The following is a 24,573-nucleotide window of genomic DNA, read 5'->3' as shown; positions in this document are numbered from 1 at the left end:
ACAGAGTAGCCGAACAGTCAATCAATAAGATCAATACAACATCAGCTTCAGGGCATCAACATTCCATCATAGGGTTGAAGGAATAAAAAAAAAACTCAGTTGAATACAACAACTTGTTAAGGAATACAGTCAATCAACAGTCCATCAATTGGCTGAACATTCAATCAATAACCAGTCAATCAGTAGGGTAGCCGAATGGTAGATGACCAGTACCTCTTTTAACTTCAGAAGATAGCTTCTCTGTAAGCTAGAACTCACTCTACGAACCTCAAGAGATAACCTCTCTACAGTCAAACAGACAGTGGATGCAACTTCTGGGCTGGAAGATGAAAGGTCTCTATGACTTCTGGGTCGAATTGAGTACACCAGATTAGCAGTTCGATGGGGCCAGCTCTGGAAGATGAAAGGTTTCTATGACTTCTGGGTCGAAGCGTACTCCAGATTAGCAGTTCGATGGAGCCATCTCTGGGAGATGAAGAGTCTCTATAACTTCTGGACTAGAAGATGAAGAAGACCATCTGCTCGACATTGAACAACAGGTTTGCTTGACACCACCCTTTAGGCCTGGACGACTTGCTCTGATACCATGTTGAGCAAGAACTAGAGAAGAGAGGAGAATAAAGAGGGAGATAAGAGAGGAGCCTCGAGTGGACTGAGAACCCTCCTTAACTCAATGGGCGAGAGTTAGTATTATTATTAATACTGGCCCAATCGTACAACATAAAGACGAGAAAATTACAACAGTACCCTTGCGGTACTAAACCTGAGAACATAAACAACTGTTAATAGTTATCCCCTTGCTCAGAAAGGCTATCGTTGCTTTGACCTTGTGTCTAAAAAATGCTTTGTCTCTATGGATGTCTCTTTCTTTGAAGATGTCCCCTACTTTCTTGTTTCTCCTCAGGGGGAGAGTTGAGTTGAGGAGAAATAGAGTCAAACTCAAGTTTTGTTGCCTTCTATTCTCGATCCTCTTCCATTTTGTGTCTTCTAGAGATTGTGCTACAAAAAACAAGGCCAACAGAGTTCATTTACCACAGAGCCACCGGAAACTATGCCACCAATGCCATCAGAATCTCAGGGGCTGGATCCTTTACCTCACCCAAGTACTATTGTTCTAGTTGATGTTCCTGAACCTATTGATATTGACACTTCAGGTTGTGATTTGACCTTCTTATTGCAGAAAGGAAGGGTGCCTGATCATGCACCACACACCACCCCATATCTCACTTCTTGTCCTATGAGAATGTCTCATCTTCTTTTCATGCTTTTCTATATCCATTGATAGTGTTCCCCTTCCCAGAAGTGTTGTGGAGGCCTTACTTGTTCCTAAGTAAATGACCTAGCCTAGCATGCCATAGATGTAACCTAGCTATTGACTCCACATTGGACTGACTACACGTAGCAGATGTTTGCAAGGCCGAACTGATGTCTGCATTAAGGTAATAGAGACCTCCACACTCATGACCGCTCCCAATCGTTCTCTTCGTCAAACTGTCCTGAACGCCACAGTGAATAGGAAAAAAGGTTATGCTACAATTCAAATTTTTGGTAAGCTTGGAAACAGATAAGAGATTTGAAGAAAGATTGGGAACATGCAAGACAAATTTTAGTGAGAGGTCCTTGCTTAGGTCAACCACTCCCTTCCCAGAGATGGTAGAGAGAGAACCATCAGCAACCCTCATTTTATCTTGGCCAGACATTAAATGATAGGAAGAAAATAGAGAAGACATGTGTGTCATGTGGTCAGTTGCACCAGAATCAATAATCCAAGAGGTAGGATCAATAGAACTAGTAGCACTAAAGGTAGAGACATTACCTGATCTGGCAAGGGAGGAGGATGGAAGAGAATTGGTCCTTAGACGGGCTAGGGCCCGGCTAAGTACCTCTACCTCATCGGCAGTAAAACCCAAGGACTCAGTTCGAGGGGAATTAGAAGTCTGTCCCATGGAAGAGGAAGTAACTGTAGATGTGTGTTTTGAACCATCATCACTTTGACCCATAGCCAAATTCACACTTGCAGATTGACCCTTCTGATGCTTCTTATCTTTCCTCAATGCAGCTGGCTTCAAATGCGGATGGAGAACCCAACAGGTCTCTTTCACATGCATTTCCCCTCCACAGTGGGTGCACTTCAGATGTCTCTTGTCAGAGTACCTTTTTCCCCTTTGATTTGTAGAGATTAGGGCCGAATGCTCCACAGGCTGTTCAGCTAGTTTTGTTTGAGTATCAGCCTGCATCTCTTTTCTTCTCACCTCTTCATTCCTCACAAGGTAGTAGACATGATGTAAGTCTGGCATTTCATCCCTTCCCAGAATTTGGGATCTTATGCTCTCATATATAGGATCTAGGCCAGAAGAAACTTAAATGCTCTACCCTCTTCAATTTGTTTGTCATGCTTCTCTTTGTCTCCAGCACTCTCCCAGTCAATGATAAGGTGGTGATCTAACTCTTCCCATAGTCCTTCTAGTGTAGCAAAATATGTTGCAACACTCATATCTCCTTGCCTCAGGGCAGCAATATCTTGATTCAATCTGTAAACTCTGGCATTATTCTTTTTCTGCCCATAGATTTTAGAAACATTTTCCCAAATCTTGGCAGCCGTGGAAAAATGTTGAACAGTCCTGGCTACTCTTGGAGTCATTGAGGCAAGTAGCCAGGACATAACTGTAGCATTCTCTTTGCGCCAAGTTCCATATTCAGCACTTCCCACTTCTGGTTCCTTCTTCCGCCCATCTAAGTAACCAGTGAGTTCACGGGATGTGATGAAAAGCATGGCTGTGACAGACCATTCCCTGAAGTTGTACTCATCCAACAACACACTTGTGATCTGTAGGCTATGCAGATTTGGATTCTCCAGATTAGGAGACCTCCCATAAGCCCTAACATCTCTAGAAGACACTTCCCCGGATATCGAAGACATCTTCACTTACTTGTAAGTGTCAAGACTGTAACTCCAATGTATAGAGAACTGTTTCACACTTACGGAACTTGCTGCATTGTAAACTCAGTCCTGAGAACCAGACACAGAGCTGAAACACTGCACACTGTGCCCAAATTGCTGCTGTCACCGAGTACTACACTGCAACTTGCTGTGTTGGCTTCTACTGTGTGCTAAACACTGCTGCCGCAGGTTATAACTTCACCCACGAGCAGTTCTAAGACTGCTGAAATCAGTCCTTCCACCTAGATCTGTGTAGATCTATCTTAGCCGAATTGCTACAGTTTTCTGTACTGTGTCTATTAGGGCATCAGCCTCTGGGTCTAACTCCCCTTGGGCCCTACAACCAAGGGAAACCCTAGATGTAGGTCTAGCTGTGTTCTACGACCAACCCTAGGGTTTCTTTGCAGCAACCAACAAGAAGAATGGGAGAGTTACCTGCAAGTAGAAGAAGATGCGGCTGCTGTAACCAGTCGTAAGATCAGTGCTCTGATACCATGTTTGCTGAAATAGGGCTGTCGAATGAGAGTAGAAGAGGAAGAAGAAGAGGAACAGAAATGAAATGGGCGGCAGTTATCACTTCGCCCAGCCCTAATCTATTATATATAAAGGCATTACATAATGTTACATGAATGGACAAGACTGCCCCTGATTAGTGATGGGACACCTAGTCGAAATAAACATTAAGTAAGATTAGGCCCAGTAACAAGGCCCACTAACTAATGACTTAAGACCCAACAAAAGGTAAACATATAAACTAAGACAGCCGAACCAACAGTGGAACCATCCACAAATCCCCATTGGCTATTTCCCTTAACATAGAACTGGAAATGGAATTTCCAGAAGGCATAGTTTGTCCCATTGAACTTTACTGGTAAAATATCCCTTTTCTCCATGGCCATTTCAGCAATGAATAAGCAAAGAAAACTAAGAAAGAGAGAAGCCGAAGGTCCAAATGAATCCAAAACTCGATGGAATATGTGTCTAATCACACACCACAAGGAGGAATCAAAATCCGATAAAGAAACCAGCCACACGGAATTTTCAAACTGATAACAGTCCAAAAAAGGTAAGTTTTGTGGACTGTTGAACAAGAAGAAGGGCAAAACACCCTTCAAAAGGAATCCAAACCAGAACTAAATTAAATATCTATATAGATCTGACCTGAGCGACTTCAGATCTGAAGTTTCACAGTGTTTGGAGTAGCCAGTTGTGAGAAAAAGAAGAAACCCTATTTCTGATGGTGATCTTCCAGAGAAAGAACAGCAGAGATGTGCAGATCAGTACAGCAACCTACGAGATCCAAAACTGAAGTAGATGGGTCGATCTCACAGGCCTAAACAGATTTCAATCAAGGACAGGTTGAAAAACCTGCTCTGATGCCATGTCAACTTAGTTCAAATCAGAGAAGAAAAGCTGAGAATGAAAGGGTCTGTTGTCTCTTCCATCATACGCCCAGAATTGATTAACTTATATAAGAAAGAATACAATGTTATGGAAAGGACAATTATGCCCTTATCTTACAAGAAAGAATAAAACAAAAGATAGTGTACATAAGTTACAACATAAAAGAGTGGTCCCAAGAGCCAGAAAAGGAAAAATGTAAGAAACATGAACCAATCTCTACAGTTCCTATATTCTCAAAGCTGGATAATACTTGGGTTTACTGGTTGTGTAACTAGAGCTATGTTAGTTCCTGTTATAGATCGGGTTCATGCCAAGCTAGCCACTTGGAAGAGTGGAACTTTATCTCTAGCGTGAAGGCACACTTTAATTAATAGTGTGGTCCAGAGCTTACTAATTCATGCTATGCAAGGTTTCAGGTTACCTAGTAGTATATCCCAGGTTATAGATCAGCTGAAACATAATTTCTTACTGGGAAAGATTCTTTTCTGAGTGCAGGTGGACTTTACCATTGGAGTTACATGCCCTCTTTGACCTTTCCACTTTTAGATGGCCAAATAAAAGAAGTGCAATCTTATAGAGATGCACAAGGGCCACTTTGATTTGGTTGATCTGGGAGGAAAGAAATACTAGAATTTTTCATGAAAAAAGGTGTGGAAGAGGTGGTAGACTATATATCTACCAGGTGATATATTGGGTAAAAACCTTGGGCTTGTTCTAACATTTCTCCTTTGATGATATTTGGAGGAAGTGGGGTTTAGTGGCAAAAAGTTCTTCAAAGGAAGGATAAGCTTATTTCTTCTTGGATCCAACCAGAAGAAGATTTTATTAAACTTAACTTTGATGGTAGCAGTTTTGGCAACCCAAGGCGTTTAGGAATTGGAGGTGTATTTAGGAATAAAGAGGGAGGGGTTGTTGCACTTTTTCTCTGGTCCAGTTGGTGTGGGAGATTCAGCTTGAGCTGAGCTTCTTGCGCAGATATTCAAGGTTTACAGGTAGCAAGACAATTAAGTTTCAACAAGCCATTGGTTGAAGGGGACTCCAAGTTGGTTATAGGTTGGTTGAAGAAGTTTAATTGCCTTAGCAGTAACATGACTCTAAAAGTTTAGTGGGAGAGAAGATCAACTAATGGTTTGGCTGACACCCTAGCCAAACAAGGGGTTAATAGGGATCAGTTGTTTTGGGCTTCTTTGTAATTTGTTTTTTTAGTTTGGGAGGGTGCATCTCACACCTCCCTTTGAGCCTTCTGCTTTTTCATTTCTCTAATAAAATTCTCTTACTCTTGATAAAAAATAAAAATAAAAATAAAAACAAAAAAAGTGAAGGATATGATGCTGAGAATGAGAATGGCGAGATGAATCACACAACCTTGAATTTAAGAGTCTTTGGAATCACACCACCAAGGCACATGATGCTCAAAGACTCAATTCATTCACTGCTGAAACAAATTAGTACATTCCTTTACATAGGAAAGTTTTCTTGCTAGCAATGGATACTAGCATTAATTCTTAAATTTTCCCTCTAATTAATGTTTAGTCAATGCTGATTGAAACAAATTAGTACTCTCTTTTTTCTTTATTAATTTTTTCTCTTTTATTTATTACCAAAAAATAATCACAATTGTTATGCAGGAACTGTGAGATACTAAGAAAGACCAACTCAAATTTTGGTCTTCTTTTAACATATCTCATAATAACAAATGCTCTAACCCCAATATATCCATGTCTAAATGACAAATTTAAATTCCTTGCTAATTAACCTCAGAGAAAGCTCACAAACACAACAACCAAGAGACACTTTTTAACATGGGTGGGACCCTTTAGATGATATTGGAAGGACAATTTTTTCTTGTTGTTCCATGTAGGTGCAGGTATTTTTTATCAATGTAATGCTGGACAATAAGTTATGCATCCTGAGCATCGTGATGCTCCTTTTTCTCACTTATTTTTTCAGTTATTTACCATCCAATGTTTGCATTAACAGGTGGCAGGAATCATTGAGTCGCTTCAAACACATCTTCAATCTGAACCGTCATAGGAGAAATTTAAAGGTCCCAGCATATTACATTTCTGGGAACCATGATATTGGTTACACAGGTTTCCACTCTCATCATCCAGAGGTAAATGAGCATATGCATTAACTGAAGCTCACAGTTTGTCCTGAGAATGGGTGGAAGTTGCCTGGAAGTTATATGGTGCATTTATGTTGATGAATTCAGGCTTTATGTATAATTTAATAAAATATTAAAGTTATCTAGTATGCAAATAATTTGTTTTTATTGGTGAAAATGCAAAGCGAGGAAAACACTGAAAAGCTATCTGTATGAGAATCTAAAAGTTTGTCAATATTTATAACAGTAAATAGGAAATTAAATAGCATCCACAAGATCAGTTAATTACTCAAGATAATTAATTTTATCCTTTACAAGGATAAATAGATTGTGACAAAATAGGGAAATTATAATACATGTTCATAAAATTGGACACCAGGTGCAAGAGTTCCTAATTAATAAATTGGAAAGATCCAGAGCAAAGAATATGCGATGATTAAATTTTTGGTCTGGCAAGGATGTTGCTTGGTGCAATGGTAAATCTCAAGAATCAAGATGATGTGGGTTGAGTCAGAGTGGTCCCTTCGTTCAAGAAAATGTCAAATGTTAGGCCTATATCTAGTCCACCCTTCCCAAGGTCCTCAGAACCAGGTCCAGCATTAGGTAGTGACCCTAAGTTTTTGGTGTGAAAACCATTTATATCTGTAGAGATGTAGAGCAATGACTACTGCTGTTTTTTATTTATTGTGGTCCCCACTGCTGCTGTTAGTTAGTCCTTTTTATATTTGTTGTTAGGCTGCTGTTAGCAATGTTAGTTTATTAGTTATTTGCCTATGTAAGCAGTTGGGGCTTTAATGTAATTGTTATCTTTTTAATATCATTATAAATAGATGAGTGGGGCGGCAGATATAGCCCATCACTCTTTTCTTTCTTCTTTCTTCCTCCCTCTTCTTCTTCTCTTCGCCAGTTTTTTCTTTTTAATCTGCATCAAGAATTGGACTGATTACAGTCCAGATTTGTCTACTAGGTATCTGAGCACGATCCAGGGCTTCTCATGTGAGTCTAATCCAGCCGACCACACGAGAATTGGCTAGGGCTGGAAGTTTAGAAAGAACCTTTCTTTCGGCTGATTCTTGGAGGTTACCAGAAATTTTTAGCAGCTGTCCGAAGATTGGAGAGTATCTTTTGTTAATCAGAAAGAATCAGAGAAGGATAAAGGGATCGAGATTAGCTTTTGATCAAGATTGAAGGTGGCAATCAGAGTTTTCTGGGTAAGTTTTCATCCCTTCTTGAGGTCAGTAGCAGTAAGAGATAAGTTGGGCTTATCTAGAAGGGGCGGCAGAGTTTCTTTTATTTTCTCAGAGTTTTTTCTAGGGTTTATTCGTAACCCTACAACTAGTTTTTGACTTTGAGCCTTATTTAGAGGGTGCGGCTGAAAAAAATCTGATCTTGAACCTTTTTTGGAGGGCGGCTGAGAAAAACCTTACTGTGAATCTTTTTTGGAGGGTGCGTCTGAGAATTGCTGTTGTTCTTACAAGGTTTCTCCAAGTGTCCTTAACCCTATGATCAGACCTGATCTTTATCTTTTTTTTTTGTCTGGTTCCTCAATCTGTTTTATCATTAAAATTGTTTTCTGAGTGAATTCTAGACTCATTTACAGCCTCCAAACCTGTTTTTGTGAAATCCCTTTACTGAGAACTGGTTTCTCTTGAAAAACCTATTACAGAAATGGAAGGAGCTGAGTTTAAGACTCAAGGGGAAGGTTTTTTGGGGGCTGGAATCATGGGGGAAAACAATTTTCAGATCACTATTGTTAAATTTGATGGTTCTAACTACTTGGAATGGGCTCATTCAGCCATGATGGTGATTGGGGGTAGAGTGAAGTTAGGCTATGTGAGTGGAGATGTAAAAACACCAGCCAAGGAAGATCCTTCATATGCCAAATGGGTTCAAGAGAACTATTTGGTCATGACTTGGCTGTGTAACTCTATGCAGCCTCATATTAGCCGAAATTATTTGTGGGCAAAAACAACTGTTGAGCAGAAAGAAGAAGAAGAAGAAAGGAAGGAGGAAGAAGAAGAAGAAGAAGAAGAAGAAAGGAAGGAGGAAGAAGAAGAAAAAGAAGAAGAAGAAGAAAAAGAAGAAGAAGAGAAGAGGCTGCAGACTAAAGGCCTCAGAAAGTACTGCTTCAGCGAGTGAAGCATTTGTATTTATACTATACTGGCCGTACAACACAAGAGGACTACAAAATTACAAAAGTAACCCTGCGGGCACTAAACCTGTGTACAGTACATACAATACATCTGTCAACACTCCCCCTCAAGTTGGGGCATAGATATCAATCATGCCCAACTTGTCACAGAGATCTTGGTGTTTGGAATGGTTTAGCCCTTTTGTAAAGATGTCTGTTAGTTGGTCTTCAGAGCTGATGTATGGAGTGCATACTTCGCCTGTGATGATTTTCTCTCTGATAAAGTGCTTGTCAACTTCAATGTGCTTTGTTCTATCATGTAGTACCGGGTTAGCAGCGATACTTATAGCTTCCTTGTTGTCAAAGAGTAGAGTCATGGTTTGTCCACTGGAAAACCCAACTCACCCAATAGATTCTTTATCCACATACCTTCGGCTACTCCGTGTGCCATTGCACGGTACTCAGCTTCAGCACTGGATCTAGCAACCACGGTTTGCTTCTTACTCTTCCAAGTAGCGAGGTTCCCTCCTACAAAGGTGCAATAGCCACTAGTAGACCTCCTATCACTTTGAGATCCAGCCCAATCCACATCTGTGTAAATTTCAACTCTCAAATGTCTATGTTTCTGGAATAATAAGCCAGCACCCGGGAACTTCTTAAGATACCGTAGTATTCTCTCGGCTACTTCAAGATGAGTGGACCTAGGTGCATGCATGAACTGGCTGAGGACACCAACAACATATGCTATGTTTGGACGAGTCATAGAGAGGTACAACAATCTCCCTACAAGCCTCTGAAATTGCTTCACATCCTTAAGAGGTTCACCTTGGCTGTCACTTAACTTATGGTTGGGGTCAGTGGGAGAGTCAGTTGGCTTAACCCCAATCTTCCCAGTGTCCTTAAGCAAGTCTAGGACATATTTCCTTTGGGAGATGAAGATACCCTTTTTTGATCGGGCAACCTCAATTCCAAGGAAGTATTTGGCAGGTCCTAGATCTTTCACTTCGAACTAAGTGGCAAGGAAGCCCTTCAAACTTTGAATTTCATCCTTCCAGTCACCAGTAACAATTATGTCATTCACATATACTATTAGGGCAGCCATTTTACCTTCTCCCCTTTTTACAAATAGTGTGTGATCTGACTGACATTGCGTGTATCCCCTCTGCTGAACTGCAGTATGAAATCTGTTGAACCAAGCTCTTGGTGATTGCTTCAGCCCATATAAAGACTTCTTTAACTTGCAAACTTTATGTTCATTTCCTTGAACCAGAAAACCGGGGGGTTGAACCATATAAACTTCCTCTTCAAGGTCACCATTCAAGAAGGCATTCTTGATGTCGAGCTGATGTAGATCCCAATTCAGATTGGCAGCAAGAGAGAAAAGAACTCTAATAGAGTTCATTTTGGCAACAGGGGCAAAGGTTTCTGCATAATCAACTCCATATACTTGAGTAAAACCCTTTGCCACTAAACGAGCTTTATACCTCTCTACGGTTCCATCAGCCCCATGCTTAACAGTGAATACCCATTTACATCCTACTGGATCCTTTCCCTTGGGGAGATCAACAAGTTCCCACGTGCCATTCTTATGAAGAGCATCAACTTCTTCCTTCATGGCATTTGTCCATTCTGGTACTGAGAGAGCTTCTGCCACATTCTTGGGAGGTAAGGAAGGAATGAAATGAAGGTGAGATGTTCTCATAGGAAACAAAGTTGGAAATGGGGTGTTTAGTGGTGCACGACCTAACACCTTTCCTGTGGGCAATAGGAAGGTCAAGATCATTAGTAACAGGGAGGATAGGACTATCATTGGGAGTCAAGTTACCTAAGTGAGTATGATCTTCCCCCGTGGAATTTGATGGCACTTGAGGTACAGCTTCTGGATTCTCCATAGCTCTTGAACCTGGTTGGCCTTTACGATGACGAGAAAAAACACGGAAAGGTGGAGGATCAGAAGGAGAAGGGGAAGGAGGAGAAGGATTAGGAAGAGGAGGAAGCTGAACCAGTTTCTCCTCATGTCTACACTCCCCTTGAGGAGAAACAGGAAAGAAAGGCTCATCTTCAAAAAAGGTAACATCCATGGAGACATAGAATCTCTGAGAAACAAGATCAAAGAAACGATACCCTTTCTGAGAGAATTAATAGCCAAGAAATATGCACGGGATAGCACGAGAGTCCAATTTCCCACGGGTGGGAGATAGGTTTTGGACAAAGCACCGACTACCAAAAACACGAGGAGGGATAGAAAGAAGAGGGGCCTTAGGAAAGAGAAGTTGATGTGGGGCTTTATACTCTGACCAACGAGAGGGCATTCGGTTAATGAGGTATGTAGAACAACGGATAGCCTCAAGCCAAAATCGTTTGGGAACATTCATGTGGAGTAGTAGACCCAGTGCCACTTCAAGGAGGTGTCAATTCTTCCGTTCAGCCACACCATTTTGTTGTGGTGTGCGGGCACAAGAGCTCCGATGAAGTGAGCCATGTGAAGCAAAGAACTCCGTGAGGTCACTATGAAAAAACTCTTTTGCATTGTCTGACTGAAATATTTGAATCTCGGTTTGAAATTGGGTGAAGACCATCCGCTGAAAATCTTGGATAATTTTTTGTACTTCCTCACGGGTTCGCATTGGATATACCCAAGTGTATCTGAAATAATCGTCAATGAAGGTAATGAAGTACTTGTAGCCACTCTCAGAAGGTAAAGTAACAGAGCCCCACACATCAGAATGCACAATGTGAAAAAGAAACTCAGATTTACTATTTCTTTGAGGAAATTGAGTTCTACAATGCTTGCTTAGCTGACACGTTTGACAAGAAAAATTAGAAACAGACACCGACTTACACAGTTCTGGGAAAACAACTTTCAAGGACTCAAAGGACAAATGACCCAAACGACAATGCCACAAATACATTTTACTTTTTCTGAACTGACTCAGACTCTGTAACATGAAGGCCAGTCGTATTCTCCAGCATGTAGAGTCCATCAACCATACGTCCCCTACCAATTGTCCTCCCCGAGGCCAGATCCTGAATCACACAATAGGAAGGGAAAAAAGTCACAGAACAGTTTAAGGAATTTGTAACACTACTGACTGAGAACAAATTCATAGGGAATTTGGGAACATGAAGAACATCAGAAAGAGTAAGGCCGAAGGGAAGAGGGAGAGTTCCTTGACCAGCTATGGAAGTGTATGATCCATCAGCTAGTCTCACTTTATCTCTTCCAGAAAGAGGGTGATAAGTTTGAAAGTAAGAGGACATACCAGTTATGTGTTTTGAGGCTCCAAAATCAATGATCTATGGAGAGTCAAGGTTGTGAGAAGCAACATGGAAAGCTGTGGCAGGATTACCTGATGTGGATGCAAAAGAGGTGGTGGGAGGAGCATCCACTTGGCGGATTGCTCTATCATAAAGCTCCAAATGGTGACGGAAGGAGTTTACAATATCCTCCCTTGGGTCAAATCCAGAGTAGCTATGTTGGCCATGTGGTGTTTTTTGGTACCTTGTTGCCTAGGCCTTCTACTTACATCGAAGGCTTGCTTCTTAGGTAGATCCTGAGCCCACTTTGTTTTCCCATGGAGATCCCAGCAAGTATCTTCGGTGTGTCGGGGCTTATGACAATTTGTGCACCATAATTTTTCCTTATCTTCTGCTTTCTTCTAGAGATCCCCTCTCGGAAGAGTGTTGAGGTTCAGTATATGTGGATTTTGCCTGTTCCCAGATCTCATTTGCACTTTCAGCCCACATGAATTTCTTCCTTATTTGCGGTTGCATGGAGATCAAAAGCCATGACATAACCATACTATTCTCCTGATCCCATCTATCATGTTCTGCATTTCCAGAAGGTGGTTCTTTGATTCTTCCATTTATGTAGCCGATTTTTCCCTTTGCAGTTATGTATAACTTGATCCCTCTTGACCACTTTAGGTAATTTAACCATCAAGAGGAACAACAGCCATAGGGAAGGATAGGTCACTGCTCCCACTCATTCCATTCAGCATTGTGGAGATTCCGGATGTAGCTGAATCTTCACTGTTCATGGTTCTAGGTTTAAAGGTACACAAAACCAAAGGCACACTGCCTTACAGAGCTGCTACAGTTCACTAGGTTTAGAGGTACACAAAATCAAAGGCACTTGCTGAATTTTGGTTTCGCAGAGAACCAAGCACAAACACTGCAGCTGTAGTACTAGTTTGTATGACCTACCTTTGTAGGAGTCCACAGAACAATATACGAACACTGCACTTGCAGTGTAACCAGGTCTGAATGACCTACAGTTTTACAACTTTTATGAAGCTCTCTCAATAGGAACAGCAACACAGGTGGTGGTTCACCACACCTAATCGGCTGATATCCACTTTCCAGGGCAGCCGAACAGTCACTTAGGGTTTAGGGTTCATCAACAGTCCCTTAGAGAGCTGATAGAGCAACACACAATCGGAGGAGGGGAAAAAAATAGCCGAACAGTCCCTACTCAGATTTTAGGGCATGAACAGTCCATCGAAATAGTGCAAGAAGAGAACCATAAACAGAGAAACTTCAGTTCAGTACCTAGGTCACCCGAACTGTGAATAGGCAGTACACTCATGGACCCAATCTTCTCTGCAGGCCAGAATCCTTCTTCAAACCTCTGGGATGGTTTTCTACAGTCTTCTTAGCCGAGCAACTCTAGTTGGAGAGTGAAGAAAGAAAAAAAAAAACTTGTAGCGGAACCCTTTTCTGCGCTAGGAAGTTGAACAATCAGCTTTCTTGTAGCAAAACCCTACTCGGCAGTGGAGACTAACCGCAGCACTAGAGAATGCTTCCTCTTCCTTGTCTTCGAGCATCAGGACTATGGCTTCTACGTAGCAGTGGAGAGAGACCTCAGCTGGTTGTTTTCCAGGCTTGGTCGGTTTTGCTCTAATACCATGTTGACTAGAAAGAAGAAGAAGAAGAAAGGAAGGAGGAAGAAGAAGAGAAGAGGTTGCAGACTTGAGGCCTCAAAAAGTACTGCTTCAGCGAGTGAAGCATTTGTATTTTTACTATATTGGCCGTATAACACAAGAGGACTACAAAATTACAAAAATACCCCTACGGGCACTAAACCTATGTACAGTACATACAATACATCTGTCAACAACAACAAAAGAAATTTGGGAAGTGATGAAAGAAACCTACTCTCAGCCTCTCAATGTTGCTAGGGCCTATGAACTGAAATGTCAAGTAAATAATCTCAAACAAGGGGAGAAGTCGATTGCAGATTACATTTAGTAGAAATCACTAATTGCATATTTAGTCGAGTTTCTTGTGAAAGGAAAGAAGGGGAAGATGAAGATTTCAGTAGTAGAGAAGAAAGGAGAAGAAAAAAGAGTAGAAACTCAAACAGGATTGTAAAATTAACCCTAGCTGCCTACCTCTCATTATATTTATACTTAACTTAAAGGATGAGATATTACAAGGATGCCCTTAGTAGGGCGGCTACTAATATAGCTGAGTAGTCACAACTTAAAAAAAAAACATAAACTAATGGGCCTAAAGCCCTACAACTTCTTAACTAAATAAAAAATAACTTGGACCAACTCAACACTCCCCCTCAAGTTGGGAGTAAATGTCACACATTCCCAACTTGCGTAGATCATGCTCCAGCTTGTTCTTTGCAACACCTTTTGTGAGAACATCAAGGAGCTATAGATCAGAAGCAATGTATGGAAGACAAACTTCTTCAGAAGTTATCCTTTCTCTGATGCAAATGGGAAATCAACTCTTTATCTACTATTCTGCTGCAATTTTGCTTCTAATTTCAGGAATTTTGATGGGAGTGGTCTTGGAAATCTGGGGCTGTCTGACACTGGATGAGTCCTAAGAGATTGTAGAGAAGATGGGTCGAATGGTCCATAGGCTGTTTATCCTTTTTTGTCTTTTATGTTCTTTGCTGTAATGGGCCTGAATCTGGGCTTTATTCTCTCTTATGTTATGCCTTTTTAATTTTCTGCCCAACTAGGGGCTTCTCTGTAAATTACTAAAGCTTAATTTAATGAAATAGAATTAAGGGAGTAAGAGAAGAGATTATGTTTGAAATTCTCTCTCTAAACCCAAGCTGCCGCCACCTTCTTCTTCTTCTTCTCTCCTCTTGAACTCTGATTTCTGCTACTTTCTTTTGAATTTTGCAACTTTCTAAACAGTCCTTTCTTCAGAAAAGGCTGTTTTTCTTCTTGGCATCAGAGCAGGCTCGTTTTTTCCTATTTTTTTTCACCTTTTTTTCTCATACACAGTGTGTATGAGAATTGAATCGTATGAATAGTTAAAGAAGCCTATTTCAGCCTAGTTGTTAGTGGTTTCTGGAGAGAAGGGGACTGGTTTTTTCATCCTCTTGACAGATTAAAGTGTGTTGCCTGAAACCCTAATTTTCTAGAGAAATCTGAATGCGGGCCCCACAGGGAGTTTTTTCATCCTCTTGACAAACTTAGTGACTGGAGGCCTTCTCATTCTTCTTCTTGAAGATCGAATAAAGTGGATTGGTGTTCTGTGAAGTATACAAGGAGCGGCTGAGTTTTCTCTGTTTCTCCCAACTTCCAGGTGCAACGCAGGTTACTGGTACGACTACATAGAGGTTGGCTCACAACACAATTTTTGTTCTGTCTTCATTTGTTGTTATTCGAAGTTGTTTGAAGTCATTTTTGAAGTATTTAAGAAGACGAACTCCTCAGACTTTGAAAACAAGCATGTTGCTGAATCCGGACAGGTTCTGGGAGCCTCTGTAGACTCTACTAGCTGTGACCACAATCAAGCTGGATGGAACTAATTATCTGGCTTGGTCACAATCAGTAAAGTTTTATATTTGTTGTAGTAGAGGCAAATTGGGTTTTATCTACGGGTGCCAAAAGGCTCCTCGGGAAGATGCTCCATCATATGAAAAGTGGATGCAAGAAAATTATACTATTATTGGATGGCTTGTGAACTCAATGCAACCATAGATTAGTCAATACCATTTATGGATGAATTCAGCAAAGGAAATTTGGGATAATGTTGCTGAAACCTATTCCCAAAAATTAAATGTGGCCAGGGTTTACAAGTTAAGAAGTGATGTGAAGAATTTGAGACGGGAGAAACCATTAGCTGTATACTTCTCAACACTGAAGTCTTTATGGCAAGAATAGATTTGATATAAGCTATAGCCTAGGACACCACTAATGATGCTGAGACCTATAGAAAACTGGTTGAGAGAAACAGGGTGTTTTGAGTTCTTGATAGGGCTAAATCCAGAGTATGACATTACAAAGCAAAATATTTTATCCAAGGATGGTGTCTCATTGTCTCAAGCATATGCCTTGGTAAGTAGTGAAGAAAGCAGAAGACTTGTCTAGGTCCAAGGGGCTGGTATAAATGATCACTTTGCTAATATGGGAGTGAAACCCAAGGGGGTTGCAGGGACTCCAAGTAGCTCAAGGAAGAAAGAGATTATCTGTGAGTACTATAAAAAGCCAAAACACTAAAGACAAGTGTTGGAAATTGCATCCTGAGCTCCTACCACCTCGGTTTCAGAAGAAGTCTGATAATATAAAGGCAAGGAGTGCCAATGTTGCTGCCGGTCCAGATAGTGATAGATACCAAACTGAAGAGATGACGGCTAGTGACCATTTAGCAGCTATGAAGGCAGAATATGAGAAGTTTGGGAGGATGATCAGTCACCTAGAGGGTGTGACCTCTTCTTCCAACCCTCTAGGAAATTCAACCTCTTTTGCATTTGCTTGTTCAGGTATACAGGCTTCTGCCAATTGTGCAACCATTTCAGGTAATCGTAGGATCCCTTGGATTATTGATTCTGGTGCTTCTGATCATATGACCAGCCATTCTACTTTGTTTCATATGATTTATTTCTTGGATGTGACAAAATCACCCTAACCGATGCCTCTTTTGCCCCTTTCTCCGGCAAGGGAACCATCAAGGCTACAGACTCCTTGGTTCTTCCTTCTGCTTTTCATGTACCCAGACTAAATACAAACTTGTTATCTGTAAGTAGACTAACTAAGTCATTAAACTGTTGTGTAACGTTCTTCCCTTCCTACTGTGTTTTTCAGGATCTGGAGTCTCAGAAGGTGATTGGGAAGGCAAATGGAATATATCTGCTAGATACTATTGGACAACGCCATGAACAACCTGGAAAAGTTGCTTTTGGGTCTGCATCTACAAAGTCCATCAGTCTAGTCATGTTATATCATTTTCGTTTGGGTCATCTTTCTTTTTCTACATTAAGTCATTTATTCCCAGAACTGTTTAAGGGAATTAGTTTGTCCAGTCATCATTATGAGTCTTGTGAACTGTCAAAACATTGTAGAAACAGTTATCCTCTGAGTAGTAAAACATTTTCTTCTCCTTTTAATATTGTGCACTCTGAAGTGTGGGGGTCTTACCACTTACCTTCTATGGGTGGCTACAAATATTTTATCTTGTTCATTGATGACTTTTCTCGGTTCACTTGGATATTTTGTATGTAGTCCCGTGATGAAGTTCTCAGACTCGTGAGGCAATTCCATGAACTTGTCCTAACCTAGTTTGATACCAGAATTAAAATTTTCAGATCCGACAATGCAAAAGAATATTTTGAGAAAAACCTAACCTGCTATCTCACTGATTTAGGGGTTATTCATCAAAGCTCCTATGTTAGGACCCCAGAACAGAATGGAGTTGCTGAAAGAAAAAATAGACATATTGTTGAAGTTGCAAGAAGTATTCTATTTGCCTCACATGTCCCTACAAAATTTTGGGGTGATGTTGTTCTCACTACTACCTACCTTATAAACTGTATGCCATCCAGGGTTTTAGGGTTTAAGTCTCCCTTCAGTCTTTTTCATCCGGACAAGGATCTTATTCATATTCCACTTCGTGTCTTTGGCTGCACTTGTTATGTACATATCCCAAGTGTCCAGAGACATAAATTTGAACCAAAAGCCCACATATCTTCCTTGGTTATTCCCCCACATAGAAGGGTTACTGTTGTTTTGATCTGAAGATTGACACTCGGTATGTCTCAATGGATGTCACCTTTGATGAGCTTTCTTCCTTTTATGGTTCTTTTCTAAAGAGACATTGTCCAAAGGGGGAGGATTTGTCACAGGTGTTTGCTCTTCCTCTTCCTGTCCCAGTTGAGTCTTTTGTCGAGTCTCTTCCTCCTTCAAATGAGTCAAGGGAGGATCAATCACTTCACTCTCATTCTAGTGTTCTTATTCCTCCTCCTTTACCTCCTCCTTTACCTCCTCGCCCTCATTTTAATCCTAGGTTGTACCAACGGCCGAGAGCCAGAAATGAGCAGATTGTTTCCCCTACAACACATGAGCCTCATGCACTTCCTGTTACAGATGAGACAACAGGTACTGTTACAGCCCCTTTGGAGCCATCCTTCCCAAACCTTGATATCCCCATTGCTATTAGGAAAGGAAAAATGAAGTGTACTGCACATTGAATTTCCAAACACCTTTCTTGTAGTTTGCTCTCTCCTTCATATTTTGCTTACCTTTCTTCTGTTGTTTCTAACCCAATTCCTAGGTCTGTGTTAGAAGCTCTTAATATTCCAGAATGGAGAGATGCTATGAGAACAGAAATTGATGCCTTGAACAAGAATGACACTTGGGAAGTGGTTGATTTACCTAAAGGGAAGGACCCAGTAGGTTGTAAGTGGGTTTTTACTATCAAATATCATGTTGATGGCACCATTGAAAGGTACAAGGCTAGGTTGGTTTTAAAAGGCTATACACAGACATATGGGATTGATTATCTGGAGACCTTTGCCCCTGTTGCCAAGATGACTTCTGTGAGAGTTCTGCTATCTTTGGCTGCACATCAGACTGGCTACTTTATCAACTGGATGTAAAGAATGCATTTCTAAATGGAGAGTTACATGAGGAGGTCTATATGTCTCTTCCTCCAGGGATGTATGAAACATATATGAATGGAAAGGTTTGCAGGCTGAAGAAATCTCTTTATGGACTCAAACAGTCCCCTAGAGCATGGTTTGAAAGGTTTAGGGCTGCCCTTGTTAGCTTTGGCTATGTACAAACACAATCTGATCATACCCTCTTTGTGAAGAAGAGAGGATCCTTGGCCGTTTACCAGATTGTGTATGTTGAGGATATTATTGTGATTGGTAATGATGTCTCAGGAATTAATGATCTCAAACCATTCCTTCATACAAAGTTTGAGATTAAAGATCTGGGGGAATTGAGATACTTTCTTGGCATAGAAGTTGCTAGGTCCATGGATGGAATCCTTATCTCTCAGGGAAAGTATGTTCTTGATTTGCTCTCTGAAATAGGGAAGATTGGTGCTAGACCAGTTGCTTCTCCTATCGATATGAGCCATAAACTCTCTGCTTCCGATGGAATATTGTTAGAAGATAAGGGAGTCTTCCAGAGACTACTTGGAAAACTTCTTTATCTATGCATGACTCGGCCAGACATTGCATATGCTGCCAGTTGCATCAATCAATTCATGCATGCTCCCAGGGATACTCACATGGCAGCAGCAAAGCAGATTCTGTGTTATTTGAAGGGCTCCCCTGGAAAGGGAATTCTATTTGCTAACCATGGCCATATAAAACTTGAAGCCTGCACAAATGCTGACTGGGCTGGAAACATTGATGACAGAAGATCTACCTCTGGGTATTGTAGCTTGGTGGCAGGTAATATTGTCTCTTGGAGAAGCAAGAAATAATCAGTTGTTGCTCGATTTTCAGCCGAAGCAGAATACAAAGCCATGGCTCTTGGAGTTTCTGAACTATTGTGGCTAAGATTCTTGATGGAGGAACTGGGTATTGAGCAAGATAAGCCAATGATGTTATACTGTGATAACCAGGCCGCCATCAACATTGCTCACAACCCGGTGCAACATGAAAAAACTAAGCATATTGAAGTTGACAGACACTTCATTCAAGAAAGGGTGGCTTCTGGAGAAGTGTGTCTACCTTTCATCACCTCTGAAGGACAATTAGCTGATTTCCTCACCAAGGGCATTCCTAAGGCTAAACTTCAGCATGATACTAGCAAGCTTGGCATGATTGACATCTATGCTCAGCTTGAGGGGGAGTGTAGAGAAGATGGGCCGAATGGCCTATAGGCTGTTTATCATTTTTTATCTTTTATGTTCTTTGCTGTAATGGGCCTTAATCTGGGCTTTATTCTCTCTTATGTTATGTCTTTTTAATTTTCTTCCCAACTAGGGGCTTCTTTGTAAATTACTAAAGTTTAAATTAGTGAAATAGAATTAAGGGAGTAAGAGAAGAGATTATGTTTGAAAATCTCTCTCTCTGAACCCAAGTTGTCGCCACCTTCTTCCTCTTCTTTTGAATTTTGCAACTTTCTAAACAGTCCTTTCTTCTCAAAAGGCTGTTTTTCTTCTAAGATAGATTGAGCTCTTTTATAGATCTTTACTCCAGGACCTTTTGATGAAGGAGACACAACAACAGCTTAATTACACATGGTTATTCAAGGGCTAAAAATATGCATATGTTTTAACTGCTCTATTTAAGTAGTTCGAACTGGTAGAGAGTAAGGGAGAAAGAAGAAGAAGAAGGAAGAGGAAGAACTGTCGAATCTCATAGCATAAACCCTATCAATCGACCCCAATATGGATTAGCCTCTAATTAGTTGTACAAAGACTAAACTGCCCCCCACTTAAGTATGGGACAGGAAGTCTCTATTAAAACTACAACATAAGCACATCACATAAATAAAATTACTAATCTACCCTTATTCGGCTAGCACTAACACTGCCCCTCAAGTTGGAGAATATATGTCATAATCCTAGCTTGTTACATATATAGTTCACTCTCCCTGAGCTTAAGCCTTTTGTAAACAAATCTGCCCATTGATCACCTGAGCCCACATGTTCTGTGCTTATCTCTCCAGTAAGGACCTTCTCCCTCACAAAGTGGCAATCAATCTCTATGTGCTTTGTTCTCTCATGAAAAACAGGGTTAGATGAGATGTGGAGTGCAGCTTGATTGTCACAGTACAATTTCATAGGTCTATCCATGGAGAACCCGATTTCTTGTAGGAGATTCCTTAGTCATACTAATTCACATGTAGTGTGTGCCATGGCTCTGTATTCGGCTTCAGCACTGCTCTTTGCCACAACCGTCTGCTTCTTACTCTTCCATGTCACAAGATTTCCTCCAAGAAATGTGCAGTAACCTGTAGTAGATCTTCTATCAGACACAGAGCCTGCCCAATTTGCATCTGTATACCCAATTACCTCAAGTCTTCCTCCTGGTTTGTACAATATCCCACTGCCTAGAGCTCCCTTCAAGTACCTTACAATTCTAATAACTGCATCCCAGTGAGGTATTCGAGGGTTCTACATAAATTGGCTCACCACACTGATTGCAAAGGAGATGTCTAGTCTCGTGATAGTCAAATAGTTCAGCTTTCCCACTAACCGTCTATACCTTCAAGATCATCAAATTTTTTCCCTGAATCACTGATCAACTTAGCATTTTGCTCCATGGGAGTTTCAACCGGTTTTGCACCTAACAGTCCTGTTTCATCTAGCAGATCAAGAACATATTTTCTTTGGCACAGGTTTGCACCTTGTTTTGATCTAGCGACTTCTATACCCAAGAAATACTTCATTGTCCCAAGGTCTTTTGTTTGAAAATGGTTTTGCAGAAAGACCTTTAGTTTATCGATCCCCAATTTGTCACTATCAGTTATGACAATATCATCCACATAGACCACTAGTAAAATCTTTCCGGCTTCTGAATCATAGTTGAACACCGAGTGGTCAACCTAGCATTGTTTCATTCCAAAACTCTTCACCACTTCACTAAACTTCCCAAACCAAGTACGAGGCGATTGGTTCAACCCATAAATTGCCTTTTTCAATCTGCACACCTTACCATCCTCCCCCTGAGCAACAAACCCAGGTGGTTGCTCCATATATACCTCCTCCATAAGGTTACCATGAAGGAAGGCATTTTTAATGTCAAGTTGAAACAAGGCCAATCATACATAACTGCTAGGGAAATTAAGACATGGACAGAGCCAATCTTAGCCACTAGAGAGAAGGTCTCCATATAGTCCACCCATAGAACTGTAAATAACCTTTAGGAACAAGTCTGGCCTTCAGACGCTCCACACTACCATCTGGCAAGTATTTAACAATATACACCCATTTACAACCCACAACATGCTTACCAGGAGGAAGAGTAGTGAGCTCCCATGTTTGAGTATGCTGATGGGCAGAGAGTTCCTCCTCCATTGCCTGCCGCCACCCAGGTGAGCTAAGAGCCTCTTGGACATTCTTAGGTATAGAAATAGATGACTATAGTGAAACAAACTGGCGATGTGAGGCGGAAAGGCGAGAGACTGAAACAAAATTGGAAATGGGATGGAGGGTACAACTACTTTTACCTTTCCATAAAGCAATGGGAAGATTAAGTCCTGAAGGTTTTGGGATAGGAGCAACAATAGGATCCACAGACAAGGTAGAAGCTAGAGGAGTCGGTGTCTGTCGATGAGTATACACGTGCCGGATCGGTGGTCGTTCAGTAGGGATCTGCACTGGAGGAGGTGAGGGATCAACTCCAACCGGAACAACCGGAACGGGATCACTCACTGGAAGAGGAAGAGGAAGCAAAGGTGGAGACACGGATGCTTCAGGTCCCGAGAAGAAGGGGACAGACTAAAAAAAAGTGACATCAGGACAGACATAGCACTTCCGAGTAATGGGATTGTAACACTTGTACCCTTTTTGAGTCCGAGAGTAGCCAAGAAAGACACACTTGATAGAGCGTGCATCCAGCGTGTCTATCCTAGGACTCAGGTTGTGAACAAAGCACACAGTCAAAGATGCGGGGTGTTAATGGAAAGGGAGGCAAGATGGGGAACAAAATAGAAAAGGGAGACCAACCATGAAGAATGAAGGAGGTTACCCGAATAATAAGGAAACACGCAGTAAGTACAACATCACTCCAAAATCGTTTAGGAACACTCATATGATGAAGAATAGACCGAATAGTTTCAAGGAGATGACGGTTCTTTTGTTCAGCCACCCCATTTTGTTGAGGAGTGGATGCACATGAAGTTTGATGAATGATGCCATGATGTTCTTAATACTGTTGAAAGGAAGTAAGAAAGTATTCACGACCGTTATCTGAACGAAGAATTTTGATTGGAACACCAAATTGTGTACGTATTTCAGCATGGAATTTTTGAAAAATGGAAAATAATTCACTCATTTCTTTCATTAAATAAATCCATGTCATCTTTGAAAAATCATCAATAAAAGTGACAAAATACTTGTAACCATTATAGGACTCTATTTTAATCGGACCCCAAACATCTGAATGAACCAAAGCAAAATGACTCAACATACGAATTTCAACTCTAGGACTGAAGGGAACATGACGATGTTTCCCATACTGTCACGACTCACACTGTAAAGACAACAAATGACTCAAAGACGGAACTAGTATCTTGAGTGCCTTGAGAGATGGATGTCCCAGTCGACAAGGCCACCGTAGAAGAGTGAGTGAAGTCTGAAGTGCAACTGACGATCCACCACCGTCAAGGTAATACAATCCATCAGCCCCATGCCCCCTGTTACAGACTGTATAATTAAAATAGGGAGTAAATACCAGGGAGATATGATGTTATAGACTGTATATTTAAAATAGGAAGTAAATACTAGGGAGATATGATTTACCTTAATTGTAGGAATTTGATTAGTCTTCTTTCCTAACATATTCTTTTCTAACATAGAATTTGTAACTTGTATATATACATACGAGATTGATGAATAAAACAACAAATTCTTCTTCTTCCTCTGTTTACTCTTGTTTTACATGGTATCAGAGCATTTAGTCTCTGCCTGCCCTTTCGTTTTTTTTTAAACAGTAGGTAGAGGAAAAATTTTGGGTGCTTCGGTCACCGACTTGGAGCAGTCAGATCATCTAGTCTCTGCAAAGTCCAGCAGTCAGCAGCCCTGTGCGTGTCTCACGTACCGCCTGAAGATTCTGCCACAGTCACACGCGCCGGCACGTGGAGGCACGTCTGTCCCTGGAAAATTTCAGTCGTCTTTTGGCTCGCCTCGACCTGTATAGCACATATTTGCGCTTTGTTACGTGCATATCCATTCTGGTGTTTTCAACAGATGTGCTCCGTTGATTTTTGGTGTTCAAAATATTATGTTTATTTGAATTTTGATATTATGGCAGACAAGAAATCAGTAGTTATGTCGGATGTTGTTCCAGTGATGTCAAAAATAACTGAGCATAAGCTTAATGGCTCTAATTATATGGATTGGAGTAAAACTGTTCAACTATATTTGCTGAGTATTGCTATGGATAACCATTTGACTGATGACCCTCCTAATGATGACTCGAGAAAGTCTTGGTTGAGGGAGGATGCTCGTTTGTTCTTGCAGATACGCAACTCCATTGAAAGTGCGGTGGTTGGTTTAGTTACTCACTGTGGATTTGTTAAGGAATTAATGAACTATCTAGAGTTCTTGTACTCCGGAAAGGTGAATATTTCCCGCATTTATGATGTGTGCAAAGCCTTTTACAGGGCGGACAAGGGCGATAGATCTCTTACAAGCTATTTCATGGATTTCAAGAAAACATATGAAGAACTTAAGATGTTGCTTCCGTTTAGTACTGATGTGACTGTTCAACAAGCTCAGCGAGAAAAGATGGCTGTTATGAGTTTTTTAGCTGGCCTACCTTCTGAATTTGAGACTGCTAAATCTCATATTCTTTCCAATTCAGAGATCTCTTCTCTACAAGATGCTTTCAGTAGGGTCCTTCGTACAGAAAGTTCTCCACCTATTCAGCCTAGTAGTTCCCTTGTCAGCTGCAATAATACAACTGAATCAGGGAGACAACAATATAGGAGTGGTAGTGGTAGAGGATCCAGCAATAATGACAGGTCAAGTAACTATGACAGGAATACTAATACTCGTGGACAGGAGTCAGGAGAGATAGTGTGTCATGACTGTCATAAGCCAGGACATATGAAG

General features: G+C 40.9%; 1 protein-coding gene across 2 annotated transcripts in view; it reads left to right on the top strand.

The window, feature by feature from the left end:
* LOC148844442 (Calcineurin-like metallo-phosphoesterase superfamily protein) overlaps positions 1–24,573 on the top strand; it is a 154,005-nt gene that overhangs the window by 59,100 nt on the left and 70,332 nt on the right. For both annotated transcript variants that reach the window (XR_016103479.1, XM_088958747.1), the window contains exon 4: positions 6,326–6,461. Coding sequence is in view for 1 of the 2 variants with exons in the window: in XM_088958747.1 (XP_088814873.1) it covers positions 6,326–6,461 (136 nt within the window). In the remaining variant the exon portion in view is untranslated. The remainder of the gene's footprint in view (positions 1–6,325; positions 6,462–24,573) is intronic.

Source organism: Nelumbo lutea, chromosome 8, assembly GCF_056320005.1.
Source record: "Nelumbo lutea isolate HS-2025 chromosome 8, American lotus-T2T, whole genome shotgun sequence".
Lineage (NCBI taxonomy): Eukaryota > Viridiplantae > Streptophyta > Magnoliopsida > Proteales > Nelumbonaceae > Nelumbo > Nelumbo lutea.
Note: the sequence above shows the minus strand (reverse complement) of the source record. Positions and strands in the feature narration are given on the sequence as shown.